At 35.8% G+C, this 15,407-nt stretch overlaps 2 protein-coding genes across 4 annotated transcripts in view; both read left to right on the top strand.

The window, feature by feature from the left end:
* LOC137394444 (serine-rich adhesin for platelets-like) overlaps positions 1–15,407 on the top strand; it is a 30,257-nt gene that overhangs the window by 5,265 nt on the left and 9,585 nt on the right. For all 3 annotated transcript variants that reach the window (XM_068081166.1, XM_068081163.1, XM_068081164.1), the window contains 9 exons: positions 66–254; positions 592–654; positions 763–900; positions 1,102–1,275; positions 1,719–1,830; positions 2,006–2,132; positions 3,410–3,569; positions 3,952–4,089; positions 4,539–4,595. In XM_068081166.1, coding sequence (XP_067937267.1) covers positions 66–254; positions 592–654; positions 763–900; positions 1,102–1,275; positions 1,719–1,830; positions 2,006–2,132; positions 3,410–3,569; positions 3,952–4,089; positions 4,539–4,595 — 1,158 coding nt within the window. The remainder of the gene's footprint in view (positions 1–65; positions 255–591; positions 655–762; positions 901–1,101; positions 1,276–1,718; positions 1,831–2,005; positions 2,133–3,409; positions 3,570–3,951; positions 4,090–4,538; positions 4,596–15,407) is intronic.
* On the top strand, positions 4,831–15,009 carry LOC137392933 (uncharacterized). Its single transcript, XM_068079297.1, has 13 exons — positions 4,831–5,088; positions 5,344–5,489; positions 6,737–6,880; positions 8,499–8,604; positions 11,099–11,287; positions 11,655–11,717; positions 11,826–11,963; positions 12,164–12,337; positions 12,785–12,896; positions 13,072–13,198; positions 13,618–13,807; positions 14,114–14,251; positions 14,900–15,009. The coding sequence occupies exons 1-13, from the start codon at positions 4,839–4,841 to the stop codon at positions 15,007–15,009; spliced, it is 1,887 nt and encodes a 628-aa protein (XP_067935398.1). The 5' UTR covers positions 4,831–4,838.

Here is a 15,407-nt window from a genome sequence, read left to right as displayed (position 1 = left end):
TAAGCCACACAAATACATCCAGTTTGTGCTATTGCTATCATATAATTATGAAAACCTGTATACAGTGGTCAGTCCGGTGTATGACAACACCAATATAAATATCACGCTGCGAGGACAGGTCATCAAGAACAATTTCTCATTGAATCGTGGTCAAGTCTACCAGTACAAAGGAGATTACATTAAGTCTGGGAGAAGAAGACGATCTCTTGATGACGAAGGACAACTTAGCAGAGTGAGACGAGCTGCAGAAGCAGGTAAGACTAGACCAATATTCTTGACCTGATTATATATAGTCCAGTTAATAGATTTGTCAAAGCTTGGGTTACTAATGGTCACCCCAGCACATTTGGAATTACATGAATGTAAGAGATGCTATGAGAGGACAATTCTCGCAATCAAATGCTTATTGTATTCAAAATTCAAAGAGAACATTTTGTGCGAATAGAATATATTGTTTGATAGCTTTAGCTCATGATCCACTGTGTACAGCTTGATAACTTAAGGTCTGAAGAAAGACAATATTATATCTAATATTGTACTGTTAGGACTATAATAATAGAATAACGCTGCATGTATGCATTTTGGTTACAGTTAATGTTGATGACCTGACAGGTGCTTTGGTGTCAGCAGACAAGCCTATTGCCGTGCTATCAGGTATTTGACCCCTGTTGGTCCTTCATGACTCTTACATGCATATATTGTGAATAGAAGACTAACATACTAGGTGTGCTTTTAATAAAAATGACTAACTATCGTCTCTAGGTAATAAAAAGACATCAATCGCAAACAGTGACTCAGGAGATCACCTGATTGAGATGATTCCTCCGTTGAATACGCTGGGCAGAGAGTTTCTTATTTCTAACTTTGTTGAAAGACAGAGATCCATCCTTAGGATAACTGGTGAGCATTATGTTATTGCCTGTTAAAAGCAGACATACTTCTGACTCACATTAGACCTAGTAGCAAAAACAGCGATAGTACTAACAAATGTGTAGGTCTGTTATTTCGAGTTTTTAGTATTAATATTATTATGAGTGTTGTTGCTATTGGCTAGATTGTGGATAGCCATACTTGTCTACATGTAATTGTACTTTTGAACAGCTGCGGATGACAATGTCACCATTGATGTCTACAGTTCATCAAATGAGTATAATAGTAGTTCATCAGAAGTGCTGAAATCTACTGGGGAGTTCACAGAACTGGTTACCAACGCGACACAAGTAACCCAAGTCATCGCCTCAAAGGCTGTGCTCATTGCTCAGTATTCAGAGACAGGCAAGTCTCTTTGCCGGCGTCATTAGCTATATATTCACTACCCACAACAGATCTGTTGAGATGAGAATAATCAAGGTTTTATTAATGTTGATAGCCCCACCGTCAATTTTGTATCAATTCTGTAGCAAGTTGTTTCATTATCGTAAAAAATCACTTGCAAAGCACTAGATCATATATTTATAAATTTTAGCATCAATTGTAGCATTTTCCTCAGTAGAATTGCAAGGTGACACTCGTGTTACCCGCAGAAACTACATCAACCCACTAAATATTTTTATAGTAGAGAGTGCTGACAACTCCCATTTCAGACATTTTTGACTGCTGAAATTCCAATGACAAGAAAAGTTGGTATCAAATACCAAAGCACAGGTAACAACAGATTTAAAAAGTTCATCTAATAAATCATATAGTTACTAGAATCGGATCCTTTGTTATGTTTGCAGGTAAAGCTGATGGGACAAGGGCTGACCCACTTATGGCTATCGTCCCCGCTAAGGAGCAGTATGCCAACTATTACACTTTTACAACCCCGGCTGGAATTAGTTCGTCTTACCGGTAACACTTCCCCATTTCTGTATAGACAATAGACATATTCAATGGTCATGCCATTAACCATACGATTGTTTTGCTATTATTAACATTTGTCTGTAAAAGGCTATAATCATGTTGTTTAAGGTTGTTATATTGATACTATTTCGGGAGTTGTCACTACTTGTTATGTCTGTGTCAGAAACTATGTAAACATAATAATGAAGAGCGGAGAGCGAGATGGCATCCTGTTGAACGGTGCTGCTCTAAACACCACTCTTCAGCAACTCAATCTGAAAGAAGGGGATACTTTCTATAACAATAGCTGGGTAGGTGTTCTTGTTGCATGGCTAATCTTGCATGTGACATCTTCTCACCAAGTTGTAGGTGGTTGCATTACATTTGTAGTCTCTTTTTCTCTGGTCCAAAAGACTACCCACTTTCACAACTATATGTAGCTATTTCAAAATCCTCAATGTAGAGTCGTCCCTCTTTATGAACCATTTATAGATAGAAGAGGTTAAAGAGAGAAAAATTTTTCATTTTAATATCGGATTAGATAAAGGTCAACTTTGTGTTGAGTACTGATATCTGAAAACATATCAGAACAATTTTTTCTAAACATTGCATAAATAGCAGTAGTTCTTTTTAAAATGATTTCTGAAAATGAGACAGTAGTTCCTTATATGTTGACAAATTGAATATTGTAAGTCAAACAGATGCTAGCTTGTTTTTCTGTTACCCACATTTATGATGCACTTCTTTTATTCCTGTGTTACAGATGTCTAATTGTGTTCAAGGTATCACCAGTTGCACCTTCTTTTATTCCTGTGTTACAGATGTCTAATTGTGTTCAAGGTTTCACCAGTTGCACCTTCTTTTAGCCGGTACAACCAGTTATACCTGCTTTTAGCCGGTAGTATTGTTTCAAATACTTCATATTTGCCAGGTTTTGATCGTTTGGTTTTGATCATTTCAGCTCTATTGAAAGTCTTGACTTTAAAATGCACTGAGATACAAAGCAATGAAACCGGATATATTTAATGCTATTTCACATCTTTGGTTATTAACTTGTAATCATATGTAAATCTAAAAGTCAAATATTGAAGCTCAGTAATGTCATTGGGCATGAGAATAAAATGAATATGTTTTTATTTATCGTAAAAGTTATATGCCTCTCAATTGTCAGTGCATATTCTGTTTGATACTATGCATACAGCATGTGTTTACTGTTATTATAGTATGCTCCTTTCTGGTCTAGTAGAGGCAGACCTTTAGCATAGTCATATCTCTTTTGAATATCTTCAATAAATGTGGCATTTTGAAGTCAATGTTAGCATTTGGCCATATTAGGAAGCGTTAAGGAGTTCAGAAGCCTCTTCGAGAATCTGTAAGCTGTAAGACTTGTTATGTAACAACCAAGGATGGTTTTTATACACCGTTTTGCTCAATTCAAATCTTTAACATTTGTTAAGTGATAATCACCATAGAGCTCTGTTGAGAGTTGGAATAAATGGTCCACCAGTTCTTGATGGTTAGATGAGTAAGAAGAGACATGTTCACAGTTTCTGCAACGAGTAATGGATGAGAAAATGGTATGATGTAGGTTCAGAGTGACTGGCAGGTCATAGGAGACACTGGTTATTCCGCAAGAACAATTGCTGTCATAAACGGCACTCATAGTATTAACCATGCAAACCCAACTGTAACCATATATGCTATGATGTATGGACATGGAGATCTTGAGACGTATGGATTTCCGGCAGGTTGGTGCGCCTAACGCAGTCAGATCATTTGCCACAATTCTTTAAAGCTGATTTCTGTTGAGTTGCTTGTATTTACTGCCCACAGTCAGAGTCAACACAAGTTGTGTATTTGGTTTGGAATTACATGTGTGGTTGGTGAAGTTGTGCGCTTTAGAAGCCTTAGTTTTTTTAAAATAGAGGCACCATCATGGAACGTGCCTAGTTCTTTCAGGATATAGGTAGTCTCATGGCACCTACCTATTTTTTGAGGATAGAGGCTCCATCATAGCACCTGCCTTACTTCTTTGAGAATATAAAGGCACCATCATGGCACGTGCCTTGGTACTATTAGCAAGGTTTACTCCTGTATATGTATGTTGAGATGGTTAGTATTTATCCTCAGGAATGAGACTGGCAAAGACTGGCTCTTACTGTAAAGCCTCCACAAGTCTGGTTAATGATGGAGTAGACAATGACTGTGACGGATTGATTGATGAAGAACTTCATAATGGCATAGATGATGATGGGGACGGTGACATAGGTATGTCAAAATAATGTTCTGATTATAAGTAGTGAGGCAAAAACATCATGCAAGTAAGCCAAGCTTTTGGTTACGAATGTCATGGCATGACCATATCTTCAATTAAGTTGGTACAAAAGCAAATAATCTCGATAACACATCACACTAGTGAATTATACCAAAATTGTGTTTTATTGCACCACAAATGAACTCTCCTATGCAGAGCGTGCAATACTCTATGTTATGTTTCCCAATTGCAACCTTATGTGGCAATCTCTTTCAAGTTACACTCGTATAATAACTTTCAATCATAATCAAATTATTACATTCTTTACAATAACGTGTTAACATAGCGTGTTAATAGCGTGTTAACATCAATTTGTTGATATTTTAAATTTATGACATTGAATTACATGCCAGGTAAGCTTTTAAAGCCTGTAAGCAGTGAATATTTTACATTTTTATTTCAGATGAAGATTTGGCAGAAAGTCCCGCGTTTCCAGTCAAGACCATCATGTCAAGTACAAGTAGGAATGTTTCTGAAAACTAAAAATTCATGTCTAGTCTGGATGTAGTTTGAATGAACACTTGAAAGTTTATCACTGATAAGCCAGGTGTGGAAGTGTCAGTATGTTTAACCATAACTGCCAATGCATGCTTAGGAAAATGACAGGCTAAGCCAGATCACAATTTTTTCTGCAGATTCAGCAACCACAATGTCAGCTATAGATTCAGCAATCGTTTTATCAACTACAGACACAATAACCACAATGTCCACTACAGACCCAACAACCACAATGCCCACTACAGACACAACAACCACAATGTCCACTACAGACACAACAACCACAATGCCCACTACAGACACAACAACCACAATGTCCACTACAGACACAACAACCACGATGTCAACCTCAGACACAACAACCACAATGTCAGCTATAGATACAATATCAACTACTGGGATTCCAGCTACCATGAGAGGTGTAGCAAGTTCAGCAGCTACACTGATTACTACAGGTATAGCAGCTACAAATACTACAGCTGCAGCAAGTTCTACAGCTGTGGGAAATGCAACAACAACATTGTCAGCTTCAAGTACGGCATTTCCAATGTCTACTCACGCTACAACATCCTCTACCGCCCTAACATCCACTCCAGCTCCCTCCACAACAGGAGTTGGAGTTATTTGCCCATTAATACCACTGCTTTAATATAGAATAAATGTCATAAGTATTATAGCTAGTAAATGTTGTATTTTATGTGTATTTTTAGTCCCTGATAATGAGGGAACAGAGTTTATCTTTGCCTTTGGAGTGACTAAAATTCAGAAAAAAGGTACTGTTCATCTCGAAGTCTTTGTTACAACACAGAGGGAAGGTCCAGTTTCCTTTAACTTTACATCCGGGAGTAAGGTCAAGGTCAGTTTTGCAGTCTACGAGAGTTTAATGACCGGGTAATAAAAGTCTTTGCTCAGAAAAAATATTTTTCTTTAACACATAACAACAGTTGCCATTCTAACTTTCAAACTACATACCATGGGAAAAGTGTTTTGTGCAGTTTAAATAAATTAAGAAAAAAAATTCAAACAACTGTAAAGGTTTTCAAACTTTGTCAAACAACTGTAACTTACAAACTTCATATTATGAGGAAAATGTTTTGTGCAGGTCAAATAAATTAAGAAACAAATAAAACAACTATAAAAGGGCTTAAATGTAAATATGAAATGATTAGCAAGTAACAGCAAAATTAAGTCGGGTTTGCTACGATTACAGTAAAAGATGATTTGGTAATGATACAATTAATACAAACTGAGAAAACAAAATAGAAATTCTGAAAATGTTGAATTAATAAAAACAATTCATGCATAGAAGTTTGTGTGTATAAAAAAGGTTATTGTTCTAGCGGAGGCTATCCATCAAAACTTTGAATGCGATGATACTGGTACCTCTCGATGCTGGTACAAATGTAAAAATCAGATATCAAACTGTTTTTGTCTAGTACTTTGTCTGACCGAATGAAGAGAGAATTTAAAAGCTATTCCTACTCGAGATAATACAAATGTTTGCATGAAAAGCAAAAGGTAATATTAGTTAATAATCAAAAGTACACATTAAGCGTGTGCATAGGGTATACAGCATGTTGATAATAGCGTTATGTTCACAAGAACAGCGTAGCTTGGTGGCTAAATGCACGGTCGAAATTGTGGTTGTAATTTTCTTATGTTCAAACCTAGCAGATTGTGAGCTTTTATTTCCAAGATTTTAATAGCTATTGCCAGACATACCGGACATACCGAAGGAGATACCGACAAACTTTGAGATTTATGTATACCGTAGATTGTAAGTTACAATAGCCATAGAGTGACAATAAAGTTTTTTGTGCAGTAGTCCTAGGTGAGTACAGGGTGGAGAGTACAAGTATGAACCAGCTTAGCGTTTCTAATTTCTGTTGTAGAACATAATAATTTTTGTCTCCTTAAAACAAGGAATAAAATAAAACTGATTAGTTATCACTTTTGCCTCTGTAATTAGTCTTATGTAACTTTTTATCTTTATCTCGAGTTAAATGGTGGCTACAATTGCTTGATTGGTTGTGAAACTGATATGAATGCAGTCTGCACTCACGAGTAATGTAGCTACTGCTATTGTTTGCCTGTTGCATGCAGTACGGGAGTGTATCACAAGGTGAAGTTGTCAAGCTAGCAGTTGATAAAGAGCAACTCATGGATGACCAGTTTGAAACAACAAATAATAAAAGTCAAGTGCTCATGGCAAGTGATGATGTGGTAGTTTTTGGCAGCAACAGACAGGTGAGTTGAGATGTTGGCTATGGTGGATTGGTAAATGTGAATTTTAGTTCCCGGTACTTTTTCTTTGTGTACTATTTTAGGCTATCATTTAGCATCTGATGCATTTATACTAGAGCTGCGCAATGATCGTGTTAATGAAACGATTAACTCGATCAATACAAATACACGATTAAGTGAGTTGAGCCGATTAATCTTCAAATAAAATGCAACCGAGGTGATGATCATGATGTGGTTTTTTGTAATGTTTAATATATTGTAAATGATTTTTCCAGTCTTTACTCAGGCATGATCTAGGTTGTAATAATTGTTACATAAATTGTAAGAGAAGTGAGTATGGTTTTTCATTTGTTTTATTCCGAAGGATTTTCATTAGTCCAGGAGCTGCACCTATTCTGCTCCTCTAGAGAGAGCGCTCCCTATATATACCCTACATATATTTTTTCCTGGACCGTATAAGTTGGCTTAATAACGTTTAAACTAACAAAGTAGGCCTATTAGCGAAAGGATACATAACAAAGACAGACCCAATATGTTAAAGATACATCATATAAGAATAATTATATGTGAGTATATAAAACATCCAATATACATTCGTGGCTCGGCGTCTGCCAAAATATGACGTTAACATAGCAGGTTACTACCATTTAATTTACTAACAAATAAATATTATGACAAGCAACACTTTCTTACCAATTAAATACAACCACAACTATCTTGCACTCAACTATGAAAACACTAAGTGAGTCACTAACGTAAAACTTTTTTATACAACGAAAAAAGCACCTCGAAGATCTAGTTGAAGCGGCCATGTTGTTAGTAGTTTGAACATGTTTCTAGGTAATACCAACAAAAACTGTTTCAGTATTATTTAATATCTTACAGTCTATTTTTTGTTTATATTTAAAAAATCTTTTAGGTAAATTATACGTGTACTTCATTTTGTTCAAAAAAATCATCATATTTCAGCTTTAGAATAATAGTTATATAAGGTTGACACTTTATTGGAACATGAAAGCAGACAAATATCCTCCCTACTAGTTGACGCATTTTCATACGTTGTTGGAAGCATAAACAAGAAAGTGAAGCGCAAAATATGCCAGAAAGAGTTTGCCTACCACCACAGCATATCATTTAACTTATTCTTAGCATACCGCTCAGAATTTTTCACCAGCTGTCACAGACAATAACTACTACTACTGACTACTGCCACTACTGTCTCCTGTGAGCGGCTATTCTCTAAAGCTGGCAATGTTGTATGTAAGGAGAGGGCATCTCTTCATTCGGTAAACGTGAAAAAAGGTCCTGCCTCAACTTTTGACTGGCTTAATTATAGACTTTCATGGACTATTTTCATATTCATACTAATTAATACATTGTAATTTATGTACATTGTACATAACATGTACTCCTGTTAACAATTATTGTCTCAAATGTAATTAGTTTATATGTAGCTGTATCATTTGTTTTCAAATATTCAGGTTTTGGCTAGATTAATTCTAAGATTAATCGAAGAATAACTGGTTCAGACCAGTTATTAATCACAATTAATCTTTTTTAACCGTTGTGCAGCTCTAATTTATACTATTGCTTCTCTCTAATTACATTTATACCATTGCAGTACAAGAGCGCAGATGTTTTTCTCGCATTACCTACGGATGTCCTTGGACTCTCTTATGTGATTCCTTGTTGGCAGACGACGAAATCAGTTTCTGGAACATTGCTAGGTGAGTTTTCTGGCTCATCAAGTTGTTCTTCTCTCATCTTTCCAGAATAGAAGTGACATGCTTGCTGAGTTTTTTCAGCTGGTTTATTTAACTTGGAACCTATTTTGTATGAGTCTTGATTTATCACAGCTAAATATCTTCAACTGACAGCTGTACTGAATGACATACTTCAAGTATTTTCCTTGCACGTTGTAGCACCGCAGACTTCATTTCTATTTTACTACATGCTGATTAAATTCTTAATGATAATAAGTTCTATTTGTGTTTTACATTTAAAAGTTTGCAAAGTTAGTTCAACTCTGTTCTCTCAGTGTCTCAATGTTTATTGTTAGCGTTACATACATTTAAAAAATTTAAAAAAACATTGAGCGGCATCTTACTATGATGCACATTTTAGTAGAACAATCATGTCAGCAACTTTATTGTTTTCTGTCCGCTGGAAACGTTTACTTTAGGTTGTTAGAAATGTTTGTTTGACTTTTCATTTTTATATTTTTATCAAGCATTTGGGTATTTCAAATTACTTACATAAACCCTAGAGAGGTACACTTGACCAAGTATCTGAAAATATCTATTATCGAATTACGGTGTACTATAAACAACCTTTCGAATGGTGTGTATCCTTTAACTTGGAGTTATCTTCCTTATGCAGTTTTTTTATGAACGTTTGACACGGTAATTATTCTATCATCAAGAGAACAGTTCACTAATGAATCCAATTCAATTATTTTAGCATTCATCAAATGTATTTGTTATACCGCAATCATTTAGTTACAGTAAAATCCCTATTTAAACATCACCTTTTTTTGAAGGCTACCTCTATTTGGCATCCACTATAGGAGAGGGGTTGAGAAATTGGGCGCTACCTTTTAATTGATCGTGACTCCTATTTGACCGCCACTTTGACATGCTTTGATTTTCATGAACCCATCATAGCAAATTATCAGTAGAAAAATGTCCACAAAATGGTACTAATGATGACTCGGTTACATCGATAACAACTAATTCTTTTGTTGTTGCTGTTTGTATTAAAGTCCATTTTTTAACTCCAAAGCTTTACAGTTTTTTGGTAAAATTTGAAAGCAACACCATAGAAATAATTATTAACCGTAGTAGTAATTGGTATAGTAGTAGTAGTAGTGGTAGTAGTAGTGGTATACCGTACCAGGCTAGTAGTAGTTATTTGTTTAACTCGGTTTAGATTTTTTGAGGTGTATTAAAAACGGTTCAGCAATTACGATGGAATCTGCATTGATATCATGAGGTTAAACCTTTTGCTGAGCACGCATGCATAAGCTTACACGTGGCTAAAAGTTTCTCTTCATTTGTGCATAGAGTGTACTCTAAATGGCAACAACATAAGTTTTACTCTGCTAAAAAGTTGTTTGGATGCTAATATCGAGTAGTTCAGCAGTGCAGAAGAAAAGTTGAGGTCAGAGGTTTTGTGGAAGGTATTGAACAGCCAAAAGACGATGAAATGGGTCCATACAAAGGCAGAAATCAGAACGCATTTGACCGAGCAAACAATGCTGAGATTTTCGTTTCCAAATGTTAATTTTTGTTTCTGCCTGTATTATAAATATGGTTCGTTTGTCATTTGTTTTTGAATATATATTTGTAGCGTTTAATAGATTAATTTTATACAACTTGTAAATTTGCAGATTTATAGCGTAATAACTGGTAGCATCATTGTCGTTACCTAAACTTAACATTTGATGGATCAAAGCTTATAACTTCACCTCTATCGTGTATAAAAAGTCAGTTTTGGCTGCAAACTGTCGCAAACATGAGGGCAATAAGCTTTTATGCAGTATTGTTAAATATAGTTATAAAATAAAAATATGCCTTCAAATTTAGAATGAAATAAAAAATCGACAGCTCCAACAATTTGCAACGCAGGCTATAAATTCATTGTAGGTTAATTGCAGGTAATAGCTAAGGGTTTAATTTTATTTTCTCAAAATTCTGATGAGCTATTCAAAAGATACAACACCACCCTCTATTTGAACATCACCTTTAATAACCCACCACTATTGTAAGGGAAAAGTTGAAAATTAGAGCGCCATGTCATTTACATAGAGGTTTCACGGTATCTACAGTTCTTAGTCTACAAACATCAACTATCATAAAGATCTCAGGCTATGGCTTTACTTATTCATCAAAGAATGTACAGGTACTACTCACAGTCTACGCGGTTATCCCGCACCATTTTTTGTCAAATAACATGGCAAATGACAGAACTTATTGTTATTTTTGTTTTTGAAAAGTTCGCAATTTCAATCAGCTACTTTTCATATGCATGCCTTTTACAGTTACTGTAGCGAATCTAAAATACCCTTGGAAGCAGTGTTCAGTACATGTTGAACATGTACATAAAAATGAGACTGTGGTTTGCTACAGTACATATAGTCTTTGGGGCTGAACGTCTTGAAGCCACACAAATACATCCAGTTTGTGCTATTACTATCATATAATTATGAAAACCTGTATACAGTGGTCAGTCCGGTGTATGACAACACCAATATAAATATCACTCTGCGAGGACAAGTCATCAAGAACAATTTCTCATTGAATCGTGGTCAAGTCTACCAGTACAAAGGAGATTACATTAAGTCTGGGAGAAGAAGACGATCCCTCGATGAAGAGGGACAACTTAGCAGAGTGAGACGAGCTACAGAAGCAGGTAAGACTAGGTGGATATCACTTTATATAATGACAAGTTGATAGATTTGTTAAAGCTTAGATTACTAATGGTCACCCCAGCACATTTGGAATTTCTTAAATGCATAGATATATAAGGTTTATATATCTATGCTTAAATGTAAGAGATGCTATGAGAGGACAATTCTCGCAATCAAATGCTTATTGTATTCAAAATTCAAAGAGAACATTTTGTGCGAATAGAATATATTGTTTGATAGCTTTAGCTCATGATCCACTGTGTACAGCTTGATAACTTAAGGTCTGAAGAAAGACTGTATTATATCTAATATTGCACTGTTAGGACTAAAATAATAAAATAATGCTGTATGTATCCATTTTGGTTACAGCTAATGTTGATGACCTGACGGGTGCTTTGGTGTCAGCAGACAAGCCTATTGCCGTGCTATCAGGTATTTTACCCCTGTTGGTCCTTCATGACTCTTACATGCAATTATTGTGAAAAGGAGACTAACATACTAGATGTGCTTTTAATAAAAATAACTAACTATTGTCTCTAGGTAACAAAAAGACATCAATCGCACATACCAAATCAGGAGATCATCTAATGGAGATGATTCCTCCTTTGGATAAGCTGGGCAGAGAGTTTCTTATTTCTAATTTTGTTGAAAGACAGAGATCCATCCTTAGGATAATTGGTGAGCATTATTTTATTGCCTGTTAAAAGCAGACATACTTGTAACTCACATTAGACCTAATAGCAAAACAGCGATAGTACTAACAAACGTGTAGGTCTGTTATTTCTAGGTTTTAGTATTTATGTTATTATGAGTTTTGTTGCTATTGGCTAGATTGTGGATAGCCATTCTTGTCTACATGTAATTGTACTTTTGAACAGCTGCGGATGACAATGTCACCGTTGATGTCTACAGTTCATCAAATGAGTATAATAGTAGTTCATCAGAAGTGCTGAAATCTACTGGGGAGTTCAAGGAACTGGTTACCAACGCGACACAAGTAACCCAAGTCATCGCCTCAAAGGCTGTGCTCATTGCTCAGTATTCAGAGACAGGCAAGTCTCTTTGCCGGCGTCATTAGCCATATATTCACTACCCACAACAGATATGTTGAGATGAGAATAATCAAGGCTTTATTAATGTTGATAGGCCCACCATCAATTTTGTATCAATTCTGTAGCAAGTTGTTTCATTATCATAAAAATTCACTTGCAAAGCACTAGATCATATTTTATAGATTTTTAGGTTTTAATTCAATTGTAGCATTTTCCCCAGTAAAATTGCAAGGTGAGACTCATTTTCCCCGCAGAAATAACATCAATGCACTAAACATTTTTATGATAGAGTGCTGACAACTCCCATTTCAGACATTTTTGACTGCTGAAATTCCAATGACAAAAAAAGTTGGTATCAAATATCAAAGCACAGGTAACAACAGATTTAAAAAGTTCTTCTAATAAGTTATATAGTTACTAGAATCAGATCCTCTGTTATGTTTGCAGGTAAGGCTGATGGGACAAGGGCTGACCCACTTATGGCTATCGTCCCCGCTAAGGAGCAATATGCCAACTATTACACTTTTACAACCCCGGCTGGAATTAGTTCGTCTTACCGGTAACACTTACCCACTTCTATATAGATAATAGACATATTCAGTGATCATGCCATCAACCACATGATTGTTTTGCTATTATTAACATTTGTCTGTAAAAGGCTATAATCATCTTGTTTAAGGTTGTTATATTGATCCCATTTCGGGAGTTGTCACTACTTGTTATGTCTGTGTCAGAAACTACGTAAACATAATAATGAAGAGCGGAGAGCGAGATGGCATCCTGTTGAACGGTGCTGCTCTAAACACCACTCTTCAGCAACTCAATCTGAAAGAAGGGGATACTTTCTATAACAATAGTTGGGTAGGTGTTCTTGTTGCATGGCTAATCTTGCATGTGACATCTTCTCACCAAGTTGTAGGTAGTTGCATTACATTTGTAGTCTCTTTTTCTCTGGTCCAAAAGACTACCCACTTTCACAACTATATGTAGCTATTTCAAAATCGTCAATGTAGAGTCGTCCCTCTTTTTGAACTATTTATAGATAAGAGGTTTAGGAGAGAACAAGTTTATTTTAGTGTCGGAATAAATAAAGGTCAACTGTAAAAATATATCGTGACAAGTTAGTCTAAACATTGCATAAATAGCAGTAATTCTATCTTTAGATTGATTTCTGAAAATGAGACAGTAGTTCCTTGTTTATTGACAAACTGAATATTATAGGTCAAACAGATGCTAGCTTGTTTTTCTGTTACGCTATAAAACCTGGCTGCGATTCCCAGCTCTTACGAGGAAAAAATGGTATAATGCAGGTTCAGAGTGACTGGCAGGTCATAGGAAACACTGGTTATTCTGCAAGAACGATTGCTGTCATAAATGGCACTCATAGTATTAACCATGCAAACCCAACTGTAACCATATATGCTATGATGTATGGACATGGAGATCTTGAGACGTATGGATTCCCAGCAGGTTGGTGCGCCTAACGCAGTGAGATCGTTTGCCACAATTCTTTAGAGCTGATTTCTGTTGAGTTACTTGTCTTTACTTCCCACAGCTAAAGTCAACATGCGTTGTCTATTTGGTTTGGAGGTACATGTGTGGTTGGTGAAGTTGTGCACTTTAGAAGCCTTAGTTTTTCGAGAATAGAGGCACCCTTATGACACCTGCCTTACTTCTTTGAGAATATAAAGGCACCATCATAGCATCCGCCTCTGTTACTATTGGCAAGGTTTACTCCTGTATATGTATGTTGAGATGGTTAGTATTTATCTTCAGGAATGAGACTGGCAAAGACTGGCTCTTACTGTAAAACCTCCGCAAGTCTGGTTAATGATGGAGTAGACAATGACTGTGATGGATCGATTGATGAAGAACTTCATAACGGCATAGATGATGATGGGGACGGTGCCATAGGTGCGTCACAATAATGTTCTTAGTATAAGTAGTGAGGCTAAAACAACATGCGGGTAAGCCTTGGTTATGAATGTTGTTATGATATTATGTACATCATGCTGTTACAATGTCATCAAGTTCACCAATTTGTGGTTTATACCGCACTGACTTAGTTTGTGTATTAGCTGGATGTAGTGGCCTTTGTATTGTTTATCATCAGTTGGTAATTGCTCTTAGAACTGGTTGCTTGTGATGTCTCTGCTCTTCAATAAATGTAATTAAAGTGAACCATATACAATTAAAGTGTATGACAAGTGTAACAGCATGGCCATATCTTAAATTACATTGAAACAAAAGCAATTAATCTCAATAACACATCAAACTAATGAAATATACCAAAATTGTGTTTTATTGCACCACAAACGGACTTTGCTATGCAGAACATGCAATACTCTGTGTTATGTTTCCCAATTGCAACCTTATGTGGCAATCTCTTTCAAGTCACACTTGTATAATAACTTTCAATCATAATCAAATTATTACATTCTTTACAATATTAGGCATGTTAACATCAATTTGTTGATATTTTAAATTGATGACATTAAATTACTTGTCAGGTAAGCTTTTCAAGTATGTAAGCATTTCAAATATTCTACATCTTTATTTTAGATGAAGATTTGGCAGAAAGTCCCGCGTTTCCAGTCAAAACCATCACGTCAACTACAAGTAGGAACGCCTGTAAAAACTATAGTTTCATGTTTAGTCTGGATGTTGTTTGAATGAACACTTGAAAGTTTATCACTAATAAGCCAGGTGTGGAAGTGTCAGTATGTTTAACAATAACTGCAAATGCATGCTTAGGAAGATGACAGGCTAAGGTATTTTACACAGAATACTGACCATGTTATGACATACCTGTAGATTGAATCTGCAATCCGTGTAACTCTTGATGCAGAGCTCAAACGCAGTCATTTGCTGTTTCCACATTCTTGCTAGTTAATATATTTTAAAATAATATATGCTGCTGAGCTTTTGATGATCCCTGTCATTCATTTAACTGCGGAATCTTGATGATAGTGTGTTTAAGGCATATAGTTAGTGTTTATAGTAAATATCAACAAATGAAGACTGTTGTATTAGGTCCGTTTCACCTTTTTTGCTCTGTATCACTCTAGTG

This window comes from Watersipora subatra, chromosome 4 (assembly GCF_963576615.1).
Source record: "Watersipora subatra chromosome 4, tzWatSuba1.1, whole genome shotgun sequence".
NCBI lineage: Eukaryota > Metazoa > Bryozoa > Gymnolaemata > Cheilostomatida > Watersiporidae > Watersipora > Watersipora subatra.
Note: the sequence above shows the minus strand (reverse complement) of the source record. Positions and strands in the feature narration are given on the sequence as shown.

Bases quoted from the DNA above. Each gene is read 5' to 3' on its own strand.
- LOC137392933 (XM_068079297.1), top strand. From the start codon at position 4,839: ATGTCCACTACAGACCCAACAACCACAATGCCCACTACAGACACAACA. The intron at 12,338-12,784 runs GCAAGTCTCTTT...TTATGTTTGCAG, and splicing joins TGCTCAGTATTCAGAGACAG to GTAAGGCTGATGGGACAAGG. The intron at 13,808-14,113 runs GTTGGTGCGCCT...ATTTATCTTCAG, and splicing joins GACGTATGGATTCCCAGCAG to GAATGAGACTGGCAAAGACT.